Source organism: Amborella trichopoda, chromosome 3 (genome assembly GCF_054954075.1).
Source record: "Amborella trichopoda isolate Santa Cruz 75 chromosome 3, AtrichopodaSantaCruz75HAP2 v2.0, whole genome shotgun sequence".
Taxonomy (NCBI): domain Eukaryota; kingdom Viridiplantae; phylum Streptophyta; class Magnoliopsida; order Amborellales; family Amborellaceae; genus Amborella; species Amborella trichopoda.
Genome location: NC_142338.1, coordinates 56,910,881 through 56,937,305, shown reverse-complemented (window position 1 = coordinate 56,937,305; position 26,425 = coordinate 56,910,881). Strand labels below are relative to the sequence as shown.

General features: G+C 36.1%; 1 protein-coding gene and 1 long non-coding RNA gene across 3 annotated transcripts; both read right to left on the bottom strand.

Annotated features, from left to right (window-relative positions):
• Nucleotides 1-569: 569 nt before the first annotated feature.
• LFR (ARM repeat superfamily protein) lies at nucleotides 570-17,457 on the bottom strand. Of its 2 annotated transcripts, none has more exons than XR_016051887.1 (9): nucleotides 17,160-17,457; nucleotides 12,075-12,244; nucleotides 6,638-6,780; nucleotides 6,113-6,366; nucleotides 5,480-5,585; nucleotides 5,256-5,394; nucleotides 4,769-4,859; nucleotides 3,525-3,801; nucleotides 570-1,003 (listed from the first exon to the last, which is right to left on the bottom strand). XR_016051887.1 is itself a non-coding variant. In XM_006838831.4 (9 exons), exons 1-8 carry the CDS (start codon nucleotides 17,353-17,355, stop codon nucleotides 3,546-3,548), a joined length of 1,392 nt encoding a protein of 463 aa, XP_006838894.2. In that variant the 5' UTR covers nucleotides 17,356-17,457; the 3' UTR covers nucleotides 570-1,003; nucleotides 3,525-3,545. The 2 variants fall into 2 exon arrangements, 1 of the variants encoding a protein (XP_006838894.2); XM_006838831.4 differs by having other exon boundaries at nucleotides 4,769-4,896.
• Nucleotides 17,458-18,548: 1,091 nt separating this feature from the next.
• Nucleotides 18,549-19,594, bottom strand: LOC110006856 (uncharacterized). Its single transcript, XR_002280185.2, has 2 exons — nucleotides 19,410-19,594; nucleotides 18,549-18,865 (listed from the first exon to the last, which is right to left on the bottom strand). It is a non-coding gene; the product is annotated as an uncharacterized LOC110006856 (long non-coding RNA).
• Between the last annotated feature and the right edge of the window lie 6,831 nt (nucleotides 19,595-26,425).

The window sequence follows — 26,425 nt, the reverse complement described above, 5'->3', positions numbered from 1 at the left end:
CCTCAAATAACCAGTAGAGGAAGTTGTTTCGATGCTAAAAAAAACCCATAAATCTGATCATCTCAACCTTTAGATACATTGGACATCAAAAAATTGGATTTAAGTCTTAAAAATGATACATCTTACTATGCATTATCTAGACGATCAATTTTCAAGATTATCAAGTGTTCATAGATCTATTTGATCAACACTATTTTTTAAGCTTGAAATTTTATAATTAGAGACAAATATAATTTTTAGACCATCATAAAGATTTTTGGTGCTAAAACATCTTTTAACACTATTTGTAGGTGCACCCTACTTTGATTGTTTAGAACCTCAACCTTATACAAATCACACCTTTAAACTATTGGTAGCTCGAGACCCAAGGAATGTTTCCATAAGCTGAATATGGACAGTAGGAAGAAATATCTAAAACTACAAAAAATTTCGAAGTGAAAAAAGAGAAACACCTAAGAGAGAGAGAGAGAGAGAGAGAGAGAGAGAGAGAGAGAGAGAGAGGAGGAGGGGGGGGAAGCAAATCTGGTACAACTTTTTCAAGCACTTCTTTTTTTGGGTAGTTAATACAATTTATTTTTTTTTGGTAGTTCAGCAAGGAAAGGGCCCCTTATCCACGATAAGTACAAGAAACAGACTTCGTGTTATGGCACCTACCACCTTGAGCACCTATGCTTTTTCTCCAAGCATATGATGTGCGCATCTTCAACAACCTCTTTAATGCCCTGTCTCTGCATCTGCGTCTGCGTCCAGCATCACTAATCATCCATCCATCTATCCGGTTCTAACAAAACTATAAATGCTGAGTTTACAAACAAGGTTTGGTGGACCAATATCAGTTGTAAGCTTAGGTCCCACATTTCTAAAATTTTGCCACTTACAATAAATAGCAGCAACAAGCATCTGATTCCATATCCTCTCTGTGAAATGTAATATGCTTTGTTTCTCTTAAGATACAGGATACCCAATATCACATTTCACTTTAAGAATAACTTCTTGACAGAATCTGCAAAAAAAGAACAAGTCAAATTACCCACTTAATTTCATATAAATTTCTTAACAAAAACATCCTGAATCAACATCACCTATTGTATATATATATATATATATAAAGGAAAATTGTTTCATGCGGACTGGACCGTATTTCTACATATGCAGTCCAAATGGATGCAAGTAGGTGTTCTATCTAAAAACAATGGAAACTAACAGTCCAAATGTTTTCTTATTAGAATTGTTATTTCTAGTTTTCAAAATTTATTTTTTCATATTCATGATCTTCATGTTAGAGATAACATGTCCTTAAAAATTAAGTATTAAAATCCATCTCAAAAAGGGATTTATTAAGAAGCCCGCATTTCTACATATGCAGGCTTGGTCGCATAGAAACCGGGTCCATATATATAAAAAAAAAAAAAAAAGACAAACCATTAATTGCCCTACCATGCTTCAACATCAAATGGGAACAAAATACAAAGCCACCATCCTTTCTTGGTTGGTTGCACCTGCGTACTGGGAATCACCTCTGGTCAGGTGACACAATTGCCACAAGGATTCATTTCCATAACATTTGCAGACCAGTAATAGCCCTTATTCTACATCCGTATCCAAGTATTCATTTGTCTTTTTCCCCCTACCTTTAATATGATAACATAACTTGGAGGAAATACTGACACAGCATTCATTCTTTAAAACAACAATAGGGATGCAGTCCATACTGGACTACACACTTTTGCTATGCAGTACTGGTTTGGCTTATTGTTGCGATGCTAAGTGTGTGAGGTTCAACAATGATGTCTAGTTAGCTTTTAATTGGTGTTTCAAACTAACTTAATTGGAGTTTTCGAGAGTTTTGAGTACAAGAAGTGAAGATACTTCGATCTCGTGTTTGTTCAACACACAACATTAGCTGGAGCCTACCCTATGTTAGTGGTTTGAGTTTGGGATTGTTTACAAACTATATTTATTCGAACTTTTCTGCCCAAACTCAACTTCCATTGTTAGTACCAGATGGTGGCTTACAGCTTTTGACCAAGATTAACAGAGTAAGCCGGAGTTTTGGCCAGTGCTGGGTTCAACCCTCCCATCGCTTCATACTTTTGTTTCACAAAACTTGCACATGCATTCTATCCTTCAACTACTCCGACCTGCTTCACTGTTTCAACAATAGATCAACAAAAAAATTCTAAGTCCATAAGTACCCCTTTTTCTATTGAAACTCGCATCTGCAAAATCTGGCCACATTACCGCAATTTCTACTTGATTGCTCAATTGTTTCTTCTGAAAGTTGTTTCCCTGAGTTTGAAATAGAGTCACAGGCCTATTTCAACTGAAAGAGCAAATGGGCTTGGCCTTCGTAGTCCTCAGAAGTTTGTGAGAGTGTGCAACTCTGGCAACAACTTAACTAGTATTTCACTTGACTCAGTTGTATCTTGGAGGTAGACTCGCCTGGATCCGATTGCATCTCAGATTTTCTGAGTCAGGGACGATTAATACATTGAAGACATCGATAGCACATTGAGTGTTCGGGTATACACATCTCGAATTTGATTGCAATCCAAAGTTTCTAAATCGACAGCAATTAATATCTTTGAGGACTACAAGAACATTTTGTTCCTAGGAGTCCATTGTGAAGCACAGCCCTAAAAAGTTAAAAACGTTTGAAAACCTTGATTTCACTGTTCTATGTTCAGAGAGAAGCTCAAAATCAAAGATCCGGTGAATACAGAGTTCATATGTACCACATGAGTAAGGTTGGAGTCATTGATTTTTCATTCAGTCGCAACTTCATTCAGTTCAGAGTTGCTGTTGTAACTGTGGATGAAAAACCCATTTCTGACGAAGGTCAAGACAAATCTCAAATCCTATGGGAGTAAGACAAAATTCAATCCCATAGGAGTTTTAAGTGAGTTGCACTTATTCCCTGACAAGCAAGTCTTCACTTATTCCCTAACAAGCGAAAACACTTGCTTCCAAGAATGAGAGTTCCAAATATTTCAAAACTTGAAGATTCGTGTGGTTAAAACTGAAACCAACGAGTTTTGGCTGCGGTTAAGCAAACAGTCTACCTTTTGGCATCGATTTCACTGAGACACTAATCGGACCTTAGTACATCAAGCCTCAATGATTCTACCTCAATTCATGGGACATTCGAGCATTGGCCACAGTGAATCAGAGTCCTGTGATTTCCAGCCATAGTCAAGCACTACTGGGAAAAACCTTTACCCTCGGATGACTGATTTTCAGGTTGTTTGAAGACCCTAATCACTGTAATTTGACTACATAAGGACCATGTAATACCATGGTACCAAAGCACTTACGCTCCTCCGCTTCAAATTGAGAATTGAAGACCTTAATTTCCCAATAGTCTTACTAGAACTGTAAGCATATCATTGAATGTCAGCTTTGCTGCACATTTAATGTTCTATATGACCAGTCATTTAAGATGAACTCAAAATCATGAATAGAAACATAAGCAACAAAATCTCAGAAAACCAATAAAAAGAAGAATTCAAAAGATTCTTTCGTACCTTTATTTAATTGCAAAAATTTTACATTCCCCAAATACCACGAGCCATTGCAACTTTGTTATTAGACCTCGAGGTCAGTTCAAAGAGTATCCTTGCAAATGAATCTGAACTCCTTGTATCCGAGAAGAGGATCTCAGAAAAGGCATTCTCAAAAGCAAGAAGTGCACCCCGATTTTGTGGCTCAGATGCGAGGCTTTCCAATATCAACGAGGCTTTCCTGCAAACCTCTGGCATGGGATGCGGAGCACGAATAATCCTCAAAAGTCGTTCTATTGCCCTGGAAAACAGAAGAAGATGCACGGTATTATGTAATATAGATTATGAATGTTTTCAACAGAACAAGAGACCAACACAGGTTCCACAGTGCACTTGAAATTTTTGCCATTTTCTACGTCAACACCAAATAACCGATACAGTGTCCAAAATTTCCTTGATGATCTTCATCACTTTTGGATGAAAAGGAGCATAAACATAAACCCAACTGACTTGGAATAACTATTAAAAAAAGTGGAAGTAATTTTAGACAATTAAACCCAAAACTATTTGAAACATTTGTACTTTTGTTATTGCATTTCTGCTTTTGAGCATGTTATCAAAAAGGTCAAAACACAAGATTTCTTCCATTAAACTAAGGTTGAGTTCAAACCATATTTTTGATAGAAGTGCCTAAAAGTACTACTTTATAATAGGAGACCTTTGGAGGAAATGTTTTTTAATGTAAAATACTATGCATAATTATAGGAAATTTCAAATAAAAAAGAGATGTACACAATGAGACCATTTACTTCTGATATAGGGAGGTCACAATCTCATTGAATGTTAGATTCGAAATTGGTGGTTGAAGATGTGCTGTTGTTTGGGCACAAAGTCCAAAATCAAATTTCTAAAATGCACACTTTCATCTATTGGATTTCACATCCAATGGCTAAAAATAATTGTGACCTCCTTGTACCGAAAATAAATGTTCTCATAGTATATACGCCCTATAAAAAAAAACGAAGACTACAAAAAATAGCCATGACAGCCAATGAAGCCAAGTCACTATAATAAAGCAGTGTTAGTGATGGCTTTTCTCAATCAAGCCATGAAGATTGTGGGTGTTTTGGACATCATGTAAGGTACGAGATGTAAAAAAAGAACTTTTTTTTTTTTTGAGACACATGGTCTATATTCATCAAATTCCAATATTTGTTTTCTTTTCTTAACAAGCAGAAAGTACTAGGTTAAAACCCTAAAAATATTACCATCGCTCATGGGCAATCTTCGATCGACAGTCAGCATTGACTTCAGCAAGGTTGTACAGTGCAGCAACAGCTCCTGCCTGAGAATCAACAACTGGAAAACCCAAAAGATCAACTAAGCGCTTGTATATCTGCAAAAGAAATCCAACATATATTTTATAATTAAAAGAAAACACATATATTCAAGGAATAACACATAGTATCACCACCACAAGCACGCTGACAAGAAAAAGATTCCTATACTCCTTGAGTGAAAGAATACTATAATCATATGGATTAAGACGTGGACAGTGATGAAGAAAGAGTGCAAACCGCTATGACACCGACAGTGGAAACCACTCTATCCTCATCGAAGTGCTTCATTACATTGGACATTAACAACCCAAATGACTGTGTTTTCCAGTTGATTGGTTGTAGTATATTTTCCAGTTCTGCAATAAGACAAACCCTTTTTTTTTTTTTGGAATCTGTTAAATGCAGTAGAACAAACCTTTGGAGCGCAAGGAAGAAGAAATGGTTCATTATCAGGGTTTATAATTAGCCTTCCGATGAGTTCAGCAGCTGCACAGTGCCAAGCCTTGACAGGCAATCCCAACATCCCAACAATTGCTTGGACTGCAGATTTCTCTCTAGTTGCACCAAAGACAAATGGGAAGTAAGGCTTACAATAAAAAAAAAAAAGAAATACAAAATGCTGGATGGGGCATGGCTTACGTTATTTTAATATAAGATGTCTTTGAGGAGCTGAAAATTCGCAGGTCCAGAAGTGGAGCTAGGTTGACAATGGTCTCCAGTGCATTGGTAACAAGTTCTTCATCCTCTGTGCACAGAAGCGAGCAATAAGTCAATAAGCAAGTTAGACCCGTACATATATGATATCTATCAAAAGGAAACAGTTAGATACAATAAGGCTTTCATAACATTACGAATAATTCCTTTTTTGTAAAAAATATTCCCCACAAATGGATCTTTTATTCTTAATGGCAATTTCATTAATATCTTATCAAACAAATATTTCTATTAACAGCCAAGTGCCCCTCATATTACTTCATAAGTTGGGTAAAAAAATTCAGGAAATGACCAAGTTCCTCCAACATACAAAATGCACAGCACATTTGATGTTTACAGTGCCTGCCACACTCAATTTTCAAATGACAATCTACAAATCCAGGTTTCCCATCATGGGCTTTTGTTGGTCATTTCTACAGTTGAAATTATATTTTTTTTGAAAAGGAAAATGATGATTTACTTATATAGATATTTCAACCATATGTCAAATAAGCATTATATGATTAACTGGTAACTGAGAAGGCAATTTTTTACGATTCAATGACAAATTTTTCTCACCAGTAATGTAGTCTTGTATGCACTGAAACAAAGTTTCCAAGCAATGGCGATGTTGTGCCATGATTGTCTCATTCTCTGGCATGAATGAGAAATTGCGGATGATATTCGAAGCAGCAACAGCACACTGCTGCCTTTCTGCCCGACCCTCTTCATCCACATTAAAAAGACCATCTTCCTCAAACCACCACTCCGTGGCCCTACGTTTAGGTCCTGTACTAACTGGACCTTCTGAATTGGATAATCCAGTCTCAGAACTATCAGAAAATAAAGAGTCTCAGTTTAAAATGGCATCAAGTCTGAACACTGCTAATAACATGTAAAAAAAGAAAAAGCATCAAGTCTGAAAACTGCTAGTAACATCTGAAAAAAGAAAAACTAGAACACAAACAAATTTCAAATGGAAAAGGTATAACTGTTAAAAAAAAATAAAAATAGTTGATTATTTTAATGGATGTCGAAGGACCACTGAACAATGCTTTTCCAATAATTCAATGGATTATAGTATACTTTATCAATCCAATTTACCTGAGACGAGAAAGAGAATCTTTCAAGCCAGCAGCCTCATACGCAGACCCAAAGCCTGTAACAACACTGTTTGTCCCCAGTGCTCGATACCTTGATGGCCTCCATGTATCCTTGGGGCATGCCATATCACGCCAGTCATCAATCTTCATTAAAAACCATCGTGACTTAGTATTAAAGAAGAGGGCAGAACAAGAGGTGACATGCCAAATAAGATCAATTTAAAAGCAGTTATAAACAATATCTGAAATGCAAAATTCGATCAAACTTGAAAAGGCGCCATTCTATTCTTTCATTTTCCAAAGGTTAACGAGATTTCTCTAAACAAGGAATGAATGGGCATTGTATAGTATTCAGCAGAACAGGGTGAAACTGGCCATCCCCCCATTCCCTCTTTGAAAAGGTCTCTGTCACTACAACTTTAAAAAAGCATTCACCATCAAATATGTTAGCTTTACTCACTTGTTCTAATTCAACGAGTAATTTCAATATAAAACAGTCCACATTTAAAAAAAAAAAAAAAGGGAAAGTAATCACTGTTGTAGTCAAAAAGGGGTTAAAAAAGAACCCACGAGTGTGAGATTAGAAAGGCATCCCACACAGGTACTCCAGTATACAAGAATATTGACAGTGTCAAATAAGAAAGTTAATATCAGCAAGAGAATGTGGGTTAGAGTTAATATCAGAAAGAGAATGTGGGTTAGCTGGGTCCCACTACACCAAAAAAGAGAGAGAGCTAGTACGTATGGATAGAAATAAAGAAAGTGAAGAACATAGAAAGAGGTTCTTGTAAACAGGGTAGAAGAGTAGATAGAAGAGAGCTGATAGAGATAGGTAAAAGAGCGACATGGAAGAAGAAAAAAAGAATCAGAACGAGTCAGTATGGAAGGAAGGAGAAAAGAAGACTAGGTGCCGTGTGATATGGTCCCCTTTGTGGCGCCCTCTCTAGACAGCATGTCAGCCATTGAGTTGCCTCCCTCCGAATGTGATGGAAAGAGACCACCTAGTTCATGTGTAGATAACAAATGTGGTAAAAAATATGAGTCTCCAAGGGCATGGGGCAGTTCTAGATACCCATCGGATGACATTGGTGAAATCGTCCTCCACCATTAAAGTGCCAACCCCAATCTGGATGGAACCACTCCGAGTCCCAAGATGATTGCCATCAGTTCAGCCGTGGTGGAATCCAGTTGGCCTAAATAATCTGGAAAGGTCAGGAACACATTCCCTAAATTATCTCTGAGGACACCACCAAGGCCAGGCTCTGGATTTCCAAGTGAGCAGCCATCAACATTTAGTTTGATTGAGCTTATGATTGGTGGAATCCATAGTGGGGAAATCTGTGGATAATTATGTTTTTTTTAATGGAAGTTCACTATAATTGTATTAATAATTAGTTAAGATTATAAGACAATCGAGAAGTATGGTGACCCCACAGGGTCACTCTATACAAGCCCCAAAGGAACCAAATGTATAAAGCGCAAAAGGCTACTCAGAGGACCTGCGAAGAACAGGTGGGCACACAATAGCTCCCCACAGGGGTGTTGGACAAGGCCCCCTCCTTTGCCAAACCATCAACCTCTGAATTGGCTCCTCTGAGAACGTGGCTCCAAGTAATGTTGACATTCCTGGTTAGATGCACTATCTCTTCGAAAAGGTCATCAAAACGCCATGGCCAAGGTAAACGATTAGATGCCCAAGAGATAATGTTCTTGGCATCTCCTTCAATTACCAAATTCAGACTCCATTAGGGATCAAACTTGCGAAGGCCCTCCAACAAGCCAAGAGCCTCAGCAAGAGTGGAGTCCATTATTCCAATAGAATGGGCAAATAACAACAAAATAGATCTATCACTAGAACAAAAGAGACCCTCTATGCCTGAGAGTCCCGGGTTGCCAAAAGAGCAAACCATCAAAGTTGAGCTTGATAGTACCTCTTTCAGGTGGTCTCCACAAAGATGCCCTCGAGATTCTAGGTTGGATTCGCTGCAATAGGTTAGGTCAATTATTGTGGAAATCAGTGAAAGCGGTCTTGTCAAAATCTCCCCCTAGTACCTGCTGGTTGCCGCAAAATCTAGTGTGATCCATAAAAGGGGTTCAGTTTTTACGGTTGCTTTTCCAGGCCCCAGAGGCATTCTCATGTCGAATGCTTTTGGGAAACCATCTTGTTTGGTCAAACCCATATTCATGGAGAACCCTTCGCCATAAATGGCCCTGTTGGGTGGCAAATATCCACCACCATTTCCCCGAAAGTGCAAGATTAAATGATTCCAGGTCCCGTATTCCAATTTGTCCTTCAGATTTCTGGGTGCTTAGCTTCTCCCATGCCACTAGACGAATCGTTTTGTGTTCTCATCCCAGCTCAAAGGAACTTCCTCATTAGAAAATAGAGAGGAAAGGTTGATAGAGATGTTTGCAAGTGTGGCTTTAATCAACGTATTTTGACCTCCTAAAGAAAGAAATTACCTTCCACACAGCAAGCTTCTTTCAAATTTTTCTGCCACAGGATCCCAAAAAGATTTCCTTGGTTTTCCAATGCATAACGGTAGCCCCAAGTGTACTGTATATGGATGAAAGTACTTCAGTTCCACAGCCAATATGGTCTGCAAAATCTCTTACAGATTGAGAGCTTAAACCAACATCCATTAATTTGGATTTGGACATATTTATCTTCAGTCTAGTGGCAACTTCAAAACACCTGAGAAAAGCCACATGGTGTCCATTTTTTGGAAGGAGGCATCATAGAAAATGAGAGTGTTATTGCAAATGACAACTTTCAGGTAAGTTAGCTGATGATTTGAATCCTGAATTAAAGGTCACCCCTAAGGTGGAGCCTTGCGATGGATCTACTGAATATTCCTGCCACTATTGCACAAAGAAAAAGAGACAGAGGATCTCCTTGTCTTAATCCTCTAGAGACCACATGGAGAACCATTCACAAGATGATAAAATGGACTGCAGAGATGCATCCCCAAATCCATTTTCTCCATTTTGTTTCGAATCCTATCCTTTGCATAACTTCATCTAACAGGTTTGAATCTACATGGTCATATGCTTTTTTCTAATCTAGTTTTAGAATGAGTTCCGTTTTGCTTGCAAGACGTATGGAATGGATAGCCTCATGGGATACAAAGGCACCATCTAAGATCCGCCTATTTTTCCTAGGTGTCGCCCTGTGACACTCTACAAACGGACAGAAAAAAACCCTCAGTGATGGTCAAAAAATGTAATTTTTCCCATCTAAAAAGGGGGAGAATGGGTTTTGGGGGGTATTATAAACCCCAAAACAAAAAACATGGCCTTTAGGGTGAGACAAACCCCCCAAAAACCACTCTTTTGTGATTTATAGAAAGATCGATAAATTTTTTGGCTTTTTTAATTCTTCCCAAAACAAAAGCAATAGTTTGTGGGTGGATTTGGAGCTTCTAGTATTTGATTTTGAGAACTTTTGGCGACCCAATAGATGAGGTTTGCGCCGACATCGATTTGATTTTGATATATTATGATCATGTGTTTTTCTTTTACTTTTTTTTTTCTTTTACGATATATTTATATGTTTGTAGTTAAAAGATTGATTTTTTGCAATTAATTGAATTTTTCTCATTTGGACAATGAAATTGACCATATATCGTATTCTTTGAGACTTGTATCCGTAAATCTGTTATGTGATTGTACTATTACATTTTCGTCTATTTCACGAGGAGTTTGCGGCTCTAAAATTTCCCTAAAAACTCCCTAAGGCTTAAAACCATGCCCTAAGAACACCCCATTTTTTTTTGTCGGGGGCGGGGGTGGTATGTTGGGTTTCAATTTTGGTGAGGGTACCCTGTCTCTGGGCGCCGGCCTAGGCGGGCAGGCACCCAGAACGCCTAGGCGACCGAATCCGCATCTTTGAACATTCCAGCTGCCTTGTTCTGGAATTCTGCTTGTGAGTTTTCTGTGTTCTTGAAAGTCTAGGTTTTGAATCTTAGTGAGGGTTGCTTGTTTGGCTGGTGAAAAGCTGCCAGGCAGCATACAACTCTAAGTTTTGAGGGCTGTTTTGAGAAGCTGAGTTTCCTCTGTAATCTATAACTGGCCCACCCCTAGATCACAAATGAGGATCACTCCTTGGTGACCAAGTTGTGGATTCCTGGCTCATCAAGTCAAGATAGTTCAAATAAAAAAGGTTTGGGTCCAGAAAAGGCGAGGTTCCTTGTGGTCAGAGGTAGATTTGGGTAAAGCAACGAAGGAGGTACCTGGGAAAAAGCCCTCCCATGTGGGTGTCAAAGGAATCTGTCCTTTTTTTTGAGTTAGGGTTCATGGAGTGATTTGACCAAGTGTAGGAGGAGCCATTAAAAGGGATGTCCATGAGGTTATTGTCGAGAATGAACTCTGAGCCACACTAGCCATTATCCTACCATTTCGGTTATTTTTATGTGAGCGCCTGGTGACATTGAAATCACCTCCAATCATCCATGGGGATCGTTGGAGGCTGGCAATGGCTTGTAGCTCTTGCCTGAATGAGGCTCTAAATTGTGGCCTCTTAGGTCCATAGACCGCCATGAATTTCCAGCAGTAACATTAGAAGTTCTATGGAGAGAGGTAAAGAGAGGTATAGAGTAGATACTAACTTGGTTAGACGACATTGAGTGAAGCGTTGGGTCCCAAATAACGCAGATTCCACCAGAAGAGCCTCTGGGCAACTAAGGCAATCCACAGGCAAGGGCTCCTCACTCAAACTATCTTGACATGGGTTGGTGGGTTGGAAGCCTTGATTTCAAGAATAGGTAGAATGTATGGGGAGTATTTGTGCGAGAAGTTTAGGGGAGCTTCTTTTTTTTAGGGTTCCATCTAGACCCCTAATATTCCAGACTAGGATCTTCATGTTTATATTGAATTAGAGGAGGGGGTTCTGCAGTGTCTAAGAGACTGCCCAGTGGAGTTGTTAGAAGAGGAAAGATAAAAAAGTCTGGGGAGGAACTTTTAATATCAATATTAAAAAGGCATAATACCAAATCTGTTAGCTTCAATCATGGGTAATTTCTGGATTTCAATATCGAAGTATTATTTTATGTGATAATGCTTAATTAAATAGGTATAGATACGACAAGTTACTGTGTTATATTTGATGCACAAAAATGAATAACAAGCTTCAATCCTTACAAGCCACCAGCATAATGGCCTCCTCGGCAAAAGGATTCCAGGCACTGGAGATGCCTCACTGGCTTCTTATTCAAAGTAAAGCTTCACCAAGGTAGCAAGTGTTTGGTCAATCATAAATGGATTTTGAGGCACCCTTCTAAAGTTTCTCAAAAGGAGATATTTTTGGGAAAGAAACATATTGATATCGTTAAACATCATAAATGCAAGACAGGAAGACCATATTAGAAGAACACACACACACACAAAAAAAAAATCCTAATTACCAGGAAAAAATAAATCAAGGTGGAAATAAAACATACAACTTGTAGAAGAGCATCTAGCAGTCCTGGTATTTTTGCAAGAGGTGTCGTATCTCTCCTGATTTCATCCTTCTCCTTAAATGAGAGCAATGTAAGAGTGTTCAGTGCCCAAATCATTTCACTTTTTAGCCCACTTTGCAAAGCCAGAACTATCCTTTTGTGGTTTTGATCTGCAAAAAAAACAATCATATGGTGAGATTAGAACAAGATTCAATGAAACTAATTTTCATTAATTGATACTGGAACAGGCTAAGCACTTAAAGAAAGATATCTTGATCAAACAACCAACTGATATTCTTATACATTTGTAGTGGAACTGGGTGAACAAATCAAAACAACATTAGTAAAAGCTACACCATCCAGTCCTTATATGACCACCTAATCATAGAACCACCCTTGTCATCTAAGTGACTAGCATATGCAGCATATCTTGCTTAGTGTATGGTTGGTACAAAGCATTAATATTAAATGGAGTTTCAAACCAACTTTTTTAGTTTTGGGGGATAAGAGAGCGAAATGTGAATAGCTTTGATTCTCATTCTCTGAACAACAAGTTTAGTCGGTGTAGACCAGTGTCTGAGACTTAGTTTGAGGTCATTTTAAGGGAAAAGACTAATATCCCCCTCCCAGTATTAATGATCCCTGAAAAATCCCTTGGTCCACAAAGAACCCGTGGATCCCCTTAAAGTTTTAAAAACTGAACGTCAACCCCTTCCTGACTTTTTTACACAATGCAATTTACCATACCGCCCCTTTTCTTTCAAGGAATGACATCTTGTCCAAAGTTTTAGCTGCTGAGAAAACCTGTTTCACTTGCTTCCACCCTGATGAACTCCATCTCTCTCCCCTGAAACTCCTAATATAGAATAAGCATGGGGTAATAATTCCACATTGATCCGAAGCAATCCATTTGCTTCCATTTTTAATAAGATTCCAGCTAGAAGCATACATGTGCTGTAATGCACTTCCCCATGAGTATCTAGTAACCATGTATGTAGGGGTCTAATCAATGGTTTGGCAGCATAAGCAACAAGGAAGACAAAATAGAATAGGATTTTCAATCCCACGGGATACAATAGATTGGCTGATGTTTCAAAATTCAACATTGGTTGATTGAAAATGTATCAAAAAAAGTTGAACTCCATGAATCAGAGACTCAACATTGCTATCACAAGAATTGCAAGACCCTATGGATAACCTGATATTATTGCAGAATATATTGCTCTGCAATAAAAAAAAAAGAGCTTCATTTCAAAAAGCAATAAAAAAAGCTACTGAATTAGCTGAACAAGCAAATATAAAGGGGATTCAAGTACAAATTGCAGGGCGAATCTCTTTCACTACGGCTCCGATGGACTCCCTCAACCAAGCCACTGCCAATGAGTTGCCAGCTCATTCTTCAACAGGCACACAGTCAAAGATCAAATTCTCCTCCCACTGCTTGGGAGCTCACGGTTGCATATTCTATTTCACTCCTCGATGGGAGCTCTTAGCCAAATCCTTAGCTGCTGAGAAAGCCTGTTTCGCTCTCTCTTGCACTACCCTCAACCCCCACACTCCCTCTCTGACTTTACATGTGAAGCCCTTTCTCTGTTGTGAATCATTTCATGGAGATGGGAATTATAAAAAGGACAAGTACTCCAACATGCACCATCAGATGAACTGCTCTATCACTTCATACCTGAAATATCTGCAGCTCCAACATTCCTCTCTAATATGTCATATGAATAAATTCAACCAGAGAAGGAACATCATTTTCTGGGTCAAAAATCCTATTGTGAAGCGGTAAAACCCAAGTCCATTACAAATCAAACTTTTACTGATCCACATCCTACTATGTTTTCATACAATGCCTCAACAGCATCTCCAAAGAATCATATTCATAAAGAAAGTAATAAAGAAAGAAGAAATGGAGAAAAACAACAATATTTTGGTCCAATTTGAGGGGCCGAAAAACACCAATATTCTTGTCCAAGGGTTTCGTTCATCTACAACTGCCTTTACTTTTGTGTGCAAGTAACCAAGACGTGCCAGCATAGTTAATTACAGACGGAAGCATGGAGCTTTTAGAAAAAGTTCAAAATTTACCAATCATAGAACCCAGAAATATTTGCTTTGTGAAGCTAAGGATACTTGGGTTTTCACATTTTAGTGAATGGGTTCTTCTCATTCATGAAATTTCATTGCATGAACTCCTCCACGCTCAAAACCCATTAGCTGGTGCTATATGAAATAGCTCTCTGCAAATCCTTCCATTACTCTCTGAGTTGCTTTTCCACTCTTTGACTCTCCAGCGTGGTTCATGTGATGATGCTGCAGAAGGTAGAGATCGCTTGGGGTTTATGCAGAGAGAGAAGAGGGTTTCACAATGTAGAAAAGAACAGAAATAGGGGGCTTAAGGGAGACAGAGAGGGTTAACGAGGGTGGACAAGAGGGGATTTCTTCATGGTCAAGGTCTTGGCAGAAAATCTCCCTTCTTAAAAGAAAAAGATAGCATGGTAAATTCACAGCGTAGAAAGTAAGGATGGGGGGAGGGGGTGTTAACGTCCTACTTTGAGAACTTGGAGGGAATTCATGTGTTTTTTATCAACTTGAGCATTTTATGGGACTATAGGTATCGAGAGGGAGGAATTAGTCTTTTTCCCCATTTTTAAACTATCTTACTCAAATTTACCACCCAAACTCAAGCCCATCCCACCAATCTGCTGCTACGTCTACATCGCACCATGTGGCGGCACTTCCCCTTCACGGTGCCTCACGACACTCCCTCTACCCCCTCAGTCAACTCAATACACCTCAGGAGCATCCCCTGCTACTCCACAGGGTTGCCACCTGGTGATGTTCCCCAATGCCATCACTATTCTCAGTTCTTTCTCAAAGATAGATCTTGGTAGCCCCCCCATGTGCCAAACCACCAGCCAACTCTCCCCATAGCAGCAAGGAGCAGGCAGTAACCTCTTCTGAATTGACTTCATCCCACGTGCTAGCCCATTCCCGTTCCCCCTCCATCATCAGTATTGAGAAATCTCCCCCCGTCTGCTCCCATTCCCTTCCTCTTCCTTCCCCCATACCTCAACCCAATACCACTGCCTTGATCCTTCAGTACAAACACCCCCTCTGTCATTCTGACCCTCAGCCACCCCCCAAAATCTCTTCTAGTTTCTTGGATCCTTTGCTCCGCTGCCCCCATCCCCCTTCCCTTACCAAGACATGCACCCTCAACCCGCTCTTTTACTCACACTAGCCCAGCCTCCCATCCTACCTTAGATATATCTACACTGCAACATTTACATCAGCAGGTTTTACCGAAGCCACCCTTCTTTCTCACCAACATGTTGGTCACCAAAACCGACAACAGCCCACACACCACCCCCCAGGAGCTACCATCGAGACCTTTTGCATGACAACCGCCTCAGCTCTATTAGCTGCCCCACGTTTTGCTTAGTGGGTTAGCTGGGTTACCCTTTTTTGTTTATTGCTGTGTACATATATACCAAAATTTTGTATAGTATGAGATAACCCCATTTTCGTGAGCTGTAAAGAGCACCCAGCCTGTGGGTGACCTATACTTTTTTTGTAACTCTTTCTCTTTTCTAATACAACGGTGAACTTCCTTTCAACAAGAAACAAGTACATCAACTATGAACTTTGATGTCTATAAACACCCAATTCTGATATTTTTCAAAAACCTTTTGAAGTTTTAAAGAGATAAACTACCTTTGCAGCTTCTTACCGTGGTTTACTGAGAAATCAAAATTCTCGACAAGTTTCTCAGATATTTTTCATAAAAATTCTTCCCTGAGCTCAAAATCAATTCCTAATCCAACACCAAGAAAGATGACAATCAATTTAGCCCCCTGAATTCTCTTAAACCATATCGGGGACTGCAACTCTAAGAAGACTTCAACAAGTGCTTCACTTGGCCCAGTTGTATCATGGAGGTGTACTCATCAGGGCTCGAACTGTACCTTATAGATACTAAGTCTAAGTGTGTTCAATACATTCAAGACGGAGAGAACATTTCGTGCCTCTATGTCATTTTCAAAGAACAACCAGATATGGTTTTAAAAGTTAGACTTCAAAACCCCTCTGTTTCGTTGTTGTATTTGCATACAAATACAAGTTTGTTGTTCCTCTTGACGCTACATTCAATTGACACATATGAGAAGAATTTGCACTCAGTGAATTTCTTACTTTGTTGTAGATTTGCAATTTCCTCGGCTTTACAGTGTTGCTCTGATTGTGATTAGGGAACAATTTCTTACTGTGGTTAAGGGAGATTAACTCTAAGGCAGATAAGGAGTTACACCGACAACCAGACAATTAAGGAACTCATTTCCCAAGATTGCCATGGCCAATGCCTCAGATATTGGACTTAAGAAGGTTATGTTCGCATTGGACACAGTTGAGCTGAAACAACACACTTTGGCTGCGGCTAAGCAAGCTGCCATCGTTTTGACCGCGGTTTAGCTGAAACTGTTATTTGATTTCAGTTAAATAGAGGTTCACTGTTTTACCCTGATTCGTACGATTTATAAACACTGGCACTTTTGGCTGGAGTTAAGCTGGATTTTTGGTCATGGCCAAGCAGACAGTTAAATCTTCGATCGTGGATAAGCTTTTCATGTGGTTAAAGACAGAGTTTCATCACTTGGGTTATAGGACCCCAAAGCCACACAGCCATGACATCAACTGTCCGTCCTAGCACAGAAACTAAAATTAACAGCCCATGGAATTTAGAGCTCTTCAGAATTATGTAAATGGAGAGAGTCGAATATAAAACATAAATAAAAGCATTGCAAACTTTAGGGTCACTTCAAGTTATCCATGAACTTGATGAGAATATCCTGGACATCATTCCAATATAAACCACAATAATGAACAACAATGGAGAGTTTAGCGCAACCCAGACAAAAATTTACATATAATTAGAGTGCATTCAAACAAAAAACTCATCAATAACACCACCAACACAAATTACAAAGTACAAAAGAAAATGAGAAGGTAGGGTCCTTCACACTTAATCCACAGATAACATAACAACGCTGAATGCAATTTAAGAAGTTAGGGTTAGGGTTTTGGAACCTTGAAAAGTGGAATGAACTTGCAGAGACGGACCAAGAAGTGTGGAAGGCATGGCATGCTCTGAATGGGTCGAAGAAGCTGAGGCAAAAGGACGACCTCTCTTTGCACCAGGTGTTGCAGTGCCAGCTCCTCCACCTCCGCCACCTGAGTTTCCCGCCATTTCTGACCTAGTTTTGGGGTTCTCTTTCTTTAACATTCTAAATTTGCAGAGGTCTCTGGTTTTTCCTATAGAGTAAAATCACATTTGAGAGAGAAAGGAAAAGACGAATAACCCGAAAACCTCTGATTTTGCTACCATATGCAGCGTTCTTGCGTTTGCGACTTTTATTATTGTTTAATATTATTTTTTCCTTTTTGGAGAGGAGCACCAAGGAAAATTACGCGCCTTATGCAACTTAACCAAACAAAGAAGGCGCACCTTCAAACTTTGTTAATTTTGGTGCATTTTCATCTAAAAATATTAAATTTTAAATTTTAAAATTTGTATCAATAAATTTATAAAAATCTTACAAATGAACAGTATAAATAATGTGTTGCAAGATGTATTATTTTTAAGATTTAAAATCTTTTTTTTTTTTTTTCATATAGAGACATCTCAAGATGATGAATTAGATAGTTTTCCAATGTTTAAATACCCTTTTTTGATGGAGTTTTAGGACACACTTTAATTATACAAGGTGTCAACCTTGTATAAATTTTTTCCTTACGCGAATCTCCTATGTATCTTTTGAAATTTAAAAATTGTCCTTGAAAATTTATATTTTTCATTGACTTATTTATTTTAAAATTATCTTTTGATATATTAAATTAAGATCAAATTCTCCCCTCTTTTCACCATTTTACATCTTGGCAAATATAATTAATTAAAAAATCCAAAATATCACATATATAAATTTTAGAGATATTTTTGTCATTCTGATAATTTTGTTCATTTGATATTATTATTTAAAAGCCAAAATATCATACATAAATTTTAGAGATATTTTTGTTATTTTTCAAATTTTGTTCACTTGAAATTTGTATTTTTATATGTTTTGCATGTGCATTGTACATAAAATTGAAATTTTAGATATACTTTTAAAAAATTGTTAATGGACATCAAATTTAGAAAAAATTTACATAAATATCTATTATATTTCTTGTTATTACAAAAATACTTAAAACTTTATATAAATATCTATTATATTTCTCGTTATTACAAAAATACTTAAAACTTTTTCAAATATATAACATACTTAAAAAAAAACCAAAAAAAAAAATAACGAATGGCTCATTTTAGGTTTTTCAAAAACCCAAATGAGCATGACTTCGGTTTTTGAAAAACCCAAAATAGCCCGTCCACTTCATCGCTCACCATGACCTCCACCAGTTCATCACCCAAAGCCCTAGCCTACCTTAAGTGCATTTGCATGGCCATAATGCATGAGATCAAAGCAACCATCCATATAAACCCTAACATTCCTTTTCACATATTACTTCTGAAAATTTCCCAAATCCAGCAACGAATAAGGGAACCCTGGAACCCCAATGGATCCAAAATGACCAGTAGATTGCCCAAAAATGGCAACTGTAAGCATTAAACCACGATATAAACGGGATAACAAACACCATCCCAGATCCAATAGTTGATTCCCATTCCATAGTGCCCATTGTTTTCTACGGTTTTCTTTCTTCACTTTCCTCACCAACTGGAGATATGCTTGTCTCTTCATAAAAAAATTGCGCCAAATTCAGAAATGGCTAATACAAAATCATGTAGAATCAGAGAAAAACGTAGGATAAAAAAGCAATGGAATCATTATCAGATGGTATTCACCATGTTCTAAAAACAAAATGAATAAAAAGGAAAAAAAGAGTTGGGATTTTGTACAAGTTGCAGAATCAGAGACAGAACGAAAAATTGACCCAAAAAAGAAACACAACCAAAAAGAATCCATTGGTATATAGAAAAATGCAATCAAATTGCAGAAAGACAACATATGGGTTGTGATTCTAGGTCAAAAAATTCATTGCTGTACAGATAAATGCAATCAAATTACAGAAGAACAATACGGGTTATGATTCTAAGCTATATTTATTACTTGATTCCCTTATTTTATTTTTTTCTGCCTCTTCAAATGGAGCTTTAAGGAAATTCAGCTGCATATCTCCATATGATATGGAGGTGAGATATGGTGGAAGAAGAATCAAATAAGGTAAGGGTTGCTGTGAGATATGGGGTACTTGAGATATGAAGGGGTTTTAATTCACCTCTGATTTTTTCAGGGTTTCGTGTTAGTGAGAGAGAGTCGAGGCGAGGAGCATCCTACCAATGGCTTTTACTTCAGCCACACGTGGCGGGTGGAGGATGGCATGGCTGTCTGGTGCATGGTGAGCAATGAAGCAGTTTCAATGGAGTTCAACGGATGCGTAATAACATAAAGTTTAGGTATCTTGTTAATAACATAAATATAACGGATATTTAAATTAGGGTGCAGTTGGCATACGGATGCCTTCGGTGTAGAGGTAAGGTGCACTTTCAAATTTTCTTATAGTATATAATTTTGATGTAAAATATTTTTAAAATTATCTCAAAATCTATTTTTATATTTAATTTTAAAATTTTAAATCTCAAAAATAGTTAAAATCAAGGATATCTATAATCATATAAAAATCTTAAAAATAGACGGTGTAGATAATATCTTGTAAAATGCATTATTTCTAAAATTTAAAATCTTTTTATTTTTCATGGTCATATATCTCGATGTCGAGATGATCAATCAAAGGATTTTTTCAACTTTAAAACTACTTTTTCTGATAGATTTTTTAGGGGCATCCTTAGTTCTACATTATAAGGTAGCATCCTTACTTAAACTTTTTCCTTTAAATTATTATTATGGTCTTTTTTAAAATTTAAAGACCTGGTTTTGGTGCTGACTTGAAGCCCATAAGTTAGAGAGCCTTATATATGTACCACTCAATGGAATTAGATTGAAGATTGTATCAAAAAACATAAACAAACTTTTAAATGTGATCTACAATACTTGATGTATTTGGATGGTGGAGATCTTAAGGCACACACGAAACATTTCTTTCTCACTTAAGTGGTAAGGAACTATGATTTTCAAATCGTGTTTAGTGTATCACAGTCTGCACATGTGTGGCCTTCGATCTAAATGATCCAATTACATTTAACAATGTAAATTGCCCCAAAAAAACTCTTATCTGGATTTTTTGGGTGCAATTTGCACCGCATACTATATTAGGCGGTGTAGGTTGCAGAGCCTACACCATTTCTAGTGTATTCGGACATGCATCAAAAATGGTTATTTTTTATCTTTTGGGAATTCTGTGAAATTATAGTCTTTCCTATCTTGAGTCTTTTGAGCGCATTTGGTGTACTCCTACATGCACTTTGTGAGCTTACTCCCCTAAAAAAAAGGACCCTACATGAATTATTTTTTTTTTGACAATTATGTGGGGAAGACAGCCCCTGCCCGTTTTTCCAAATAATTTAGGAATTAGTTTTTTGAAGATATTAGTGGGAATCGTGGTGGGAATCGTGGTGACTGGTGTGTTGAGATGCTACCATCATAACCCCAACCCCTTTCAGCCCTAAAGGATTTTCTCGATATGAAACTCTGAAATCTACTTTATAATCACTAAGTGAGTGTTTTGTCTAAATTTCTAAATTTTAAGTTCATAAATATTTAGATCTAGGTGTCAAAAATTAATGTGTCCAATGAATCACTGGAAATAATATTGTCCATGGTTGTGTACAAGTACGATTGCTTCTTTTTGTTTGGTAGGTGGCCTCCCCCAAATATAATCCCAAAAATGCTAAGATGATGTTTAGAGAGGGAATGAATGCACATGAACTCCCATGCGAATATACGATCTTTTTGTTTTGATTTGTTTTAATTTTTTGTTTGAAATAGAACAAATTTTATATGAATTTAATGGCACGGGAAGTTTTTTGGAATCTAGGGATTACGTATTTTCCAAGAGGTTTCTCTGGGGATCACAACGAAAAAAAAAAAAAAAAAACTTATATATAAGTTTTTTTGGGCGAATAAAAGTTTACATATAGTTGCAACCCTCACTTCACCAGTGTGAAAGATAACATGTCTATGTATTCTATGAATGATCTAGACCACAATACAATTATTAATTTATAGGGAGGGTACAGACAATACTGGATAAAATTATAGGATACAGTTTTTATATGGATCTAGTATATATTTAGACACTGACATATCTCAATATCCAGTTGCCATATCTGTTGTAGTTGTCATATTTGTTCACATTCCCCATCAAACTCAAATGATTTGAAAGGAATCATAGAGAGTTTGAAAACAAACTGTGAGAAAGGATGCAGGGCATGAGACTTAGTGAAGAAATGTGCCTAAACAACATCAGCGCAATTTATATTGTGTCCCTCTCAAGAACATGTCATCTGTTAGATGTAATTATTGTAAAGAACTGGGATACATCTCGTACACTTGTAAAGAACTGGGATACATCTTCGCTGCTATTGCTGGTACAAGTCAACCGTTTATCAAGTACCCACCAACTCAAACTGGATATCACAATCCCACTCATGCTTCATCAATTGTGACATTTACACTTAAACAAGTGCAGTCTATGCTTTATGAGTCACATCTGGCCTTTCTCAGGTTATTCTATTTGTACGTCTTGGCTGATCGACTCAGGAGCCCCTCATCATATGACCTCTAATGAGTCACTCCTAGTTGATTGTAAGTTTTTTTCTGATACTATCTATACTGTTGATGGAACCACTATGAAAGTTTAAAAAATAAGCTTCATATCTCTTGTTTCTTACCCTTCTGGTAAATTAAAAGTTTCTAATGTTTACCATTTTCCTTCTGTTTTAGTTGTTATATATGTTCACAACCATAAATAAGGTTGCAATAATCTATATCGTTCATTTTATTTAGTAGGCGTAGTTTGATACTAACTTAAAATACATGCCATTTTTTAATATTATCTTAAAAATATGTCAAATTTACATCGTCCAATTTACAATAGACAGTGTAGAACATTGCATCCTCACTGCTACGAGTAAGATTGTATCTTTATATAAACAACACCAATAAATAGAGGGTGTGGTTTGCATAAGGTTGCAACCCTAAACAATCAAATTAAGGCGCACCTCCAAAATTTGTCATGAGAAGCAATTTTGGTGCTGAATTTTTTTAAGATGGTGCGAGAATCTATTTTTATTTCTAATTATAAAAATTTAAACTCTAAAAATATTGAAAATGGTTCAAACCAAGTAGATCTATAGACACATGAAAATCATGAAAATGGACGATCCATATAATGTGTTGCGAGATGTACTATTATCTTTTTTCTCCATATCTATATATTTTGAAGTCAAGATAATCAATTAGATGTTTTTCCAACCTCAAAGCAACCTTTTTCAAATAATTTAGAGGAGCACCTTAATTCTACACGTTAAGGTGCCAATCTTATATAAATTTTGTTCATAAATAAATGCAGATGAAAATAATAAAAACAAACAATTTTGCCTCATTAGGACTTAGGTTTAATATTTCTTTGAGATGATTTTTTTTTAACACAATACAGATCATCGTAAAAATGGAAATTAGAGTTCCAATCTAGCGTTCACCTGATTTTTAGCAATAAAATGCAGTATTTGTCATCTATATTTCAAGATAAATAACAAAATTAAGGAAACAAAGTATTTTAATTTTAAGATAGCAAAAGTAAAGACAAAAACTATTTTATTGATCGATCCTGGAGACACGTAAATAGCGCTCGTCCAATTGAGTAGTAATTATGGTATGAGTGATAAGGTTCTTCTTATTTGATACGTCTCAAAGGAGTATTGAAATCCGTTCCAATCTAAATTATTATTATTTTATACATTAGATATATGAAAACTTGAAAATCTTGAAATTAATGGTTAAAAAATGCATTACAATATATATTAATTCAAAAACTTGAAATCCATTTTTTTTCTTACGCCCATGTATCTTGATGTCGAAATGATCAATTTGATAATATTTTAGCATTAAAACAACTTTTTCTAGTGAAAATTTCAAGGTACGCTCTATTTTGATTGTTTAGAGCCTCGCACTTATATAAAATTATTTCATATATATATATATAGAAAAAATTTATATAAGGTTGCTACATTAAAATGTAGAAGCACCTCAAAAATCTATCGGAAAGGTTGTTTTAATATTGAAAAACCTTCTAGTTGTTCATCTAGACATTGAGATGTATGAATATGACAAAAATAAATGTTTTTGAGTCCCAAAAATAGTGCATCTTGCAACATATTATCTAGACCGTTTATTTTCAATATTTTCATATATGTTTATAGATCTACTTGATTTTAACCATTTTTGAAATTTAAATTTTTTTAATTGGATATGAAAATAGATTTTAAGATAATTGCAACAACCCTAAATTTAAATAATAATAATAATAAATAATATGATAAATAATAACAATAAAATCAAAATCCTTTATGAAGAAATAAATTTTTGTGATAGTCCTTTGTGTTACCATCAGCTTCGAAAAAACTTCATATTTTCGGACCATTTTCAAAACCATTTTTCCTAACGGTCCATGAGGACACTTTTTTTTAAAAAAGAGTTTAACGTGTCTCCTTACTGGCATGCTATTACGAATGTGGGATGGAGGTGGCAATTCATGGTTGAACTCTCTCTTAACGTGGCACGATATTCTTTATATTTGATGCCTCTGTTTTCTCCCTTTATATTTGATGCCTCTCAATTGAAGATCCATATGTATGCATCCATGATCAAACCTTTTTCCCTGTGTCACAAGGGACAACAGTGTTACGATGGAGCGAGTGGTTTAGATTCTTAGAAAAACTTTATCAGCACAAATAGAAGGCCCATCGATAAAATGTACCCAACTGAAAACCTCTTTCTTTCACTGAAATACCAGAACCACCATCACTATTTTCTTCTTCTACACAAAACCCACCTTCATATTTCCTCTCTCTTCCTTTATCGTTATCTCCAACAGATATATGAGTACTATGGGTTTCATGTTTTTTGAGGAGTTCATGAATGGAAGCAGCACAGACAGGGACATGGCCATCGTAGGCGGGTTGCACGTCTCAAGAGGACATCTCAAACTGTATATATGCAAACACAACTTCCTAATGACACTTCTAGTTAACTTCCATCAACTTCAATTAGATATTTAGCAGACCCATCTTATGGGGACTCTCTCTCCCCACAGACAATTATGGTGGTTCGCACCTATATGGCCTTTTAGGTGTTTTGGTTGATTCTGGGTTGTTAATTGAGTGTGGTACAATCTCTTTTGTTCGTGACAGTTAGTATGCGCAATTGTCGATTTCTAATAACACAGTGATGCTTCTAATTTGATGCTTGTTTTTCCAATTGTATGATGGGTGGGTCTCATGTATGGTGGTATGTTGGGATCAAAGTATTGTTACTTGTGTAAAACCCTGGAGATTTTAATGAAGCAAGAGGTTCATCGAGCAAGTGGCAGATGGAAGGTGCATAATTGGATGATTATGGACAATTTGATTGCTCGGGAAAACGATGATGATCCAATTTACAGTGAAAAAACCCACCATCTAACGGATCACGTTTGGCAAAAGCAAACATAAATTTTGATGGGATCAATAGCAAAGAATAGCCCGTAAAGGTTAAGGGTTTTGATGGATCATAATCGATGTCTTTGAAAGGTCGCGAGAATAAGGAACTCTGTTTCAATTGCAGACGGAGTGGAGTTAAATTTGATGCTTATCTCATGGCATCGCAAAGTGAATGATGAATTGTAATTTATGTCCACGAGCTTATTTTTTAGCCAAAGATGCTTCCCGACTTAATGTTAAAGAGTCTATGGCCGACTTAAAAATTAAATAAATATTTTAATTTCTCTCATCTCAAAGTGACATGAACGTAAGTGATCTCATTTTTATGAAGAATAGTATGCTTTTAATAAAATTATGATATTTATGTTCATCATTTTTAAGTGCAGATGATCTTATTTTTCTGTTAAAATTATTATTTTTCTCTATTGTTAAAAAAATTTCGACAATATAAATTATTAGAAATAAAATTGATTATTTATGTCTATTGTTATGATTTTTAGACATTGTAAAGCTTGTGTAAGTTTCATCATTTTTGGTAAAATTATCATGTGAAAAACTGATATTTATGCAATTAATTGATATATTATCAATATTGTAAGATTTACGTATTTCTGTATTTAATTGTATATTTGTCCGTCTGTGAATTTTAGACGTTATAAGTTTTACCTATTTTTGTGAAATGATTAATTGCGAAATTACATTTATATAAAATTGTGATATTTTCATGTTTAACTTTGGATTTCCATAAAAAGCTATTCTATTGATGATAGATTGTTTATCATGTTACATTTCAAGAATATATGTATCATCAATAGAAGAGCTTTTATGGATATACAAAGTTAAACACGGAAATATCACAATTTTATATAAATGTAATTTTACAATTAATCATTTTACATGAATAGGTAAAGTTTATAGCGTCTAAAATTTACAGACAACAAAAATACAATTAAATGCATAAATATGTAAATCTTACAGTATTGACAATATTACAATTAATTGTAGAAATATCAGTTTTTTACATGATGACTTTTGATGCCATATATAAGTAAGAATTTGAATTTGTCATATATATATATATATATATATATATATATCTATATATACAATAGTTTGTCGCACCTTATGAATGTTAGTGAATTTGGAGTGTGACAATAATCTTAAGAAATTTTTTTAAAAAAATTATATGTTATGATAAAATTTGGAAGAGCGCTTTAATCGAATTGTTTAAAGTTGCAACCTAAACCACACCCCATATATATATATATATATATATATATATATATATATATATATATATATATATATATATATATATATATATATATATATATATAAGTAATGATCCTATGAGACTCTCTCACACTCATGTGTGTAGAATTTCAAAGGATCACCATTAAAATTGGCACAAATCTCTAAAAAAGTTATCACATGAATGTGAGATTTAACTTTTATAGATATCTATGTCAAATTTAGTAGTGATTATATGGAGTCCTATATACATAGATGTGGGAAGGTTTCATAATATTATTAATATATATATATATATATATATATATATATATATATATATATATATATATATATATATATATATATATACTTGTAGAGACAATGTAAAATATATATTGACTTG

What these genes read in the sequence shown, in the direction of transcription:
- LFR (XM_006838831.4), bottom strand. Translation starts at nt 17,355, where the DNA reads ATGTTAAAGAAAGAGAACCCCAAAACTAGGTCAGAAATGGCGGGAAAC. An exon ending in CATACAAGACTACATTACTG is followed by an intron (nt 5,586 to 6,112) that starts GTGAGAAAAATT and finishes TTCTGTGCACAG; the next exon opens with AGGATGAAGAACTTGTTACC. An exon ending in TTCTTCCTTGCGCTCCAAAG is followed by an intron (nt 4,897 to 5,255) that starts GTTTGTTCTACT and finishes TTTCTTTTGCAG; the next exon opens with ATATACAAGCGCTTAGTTGA.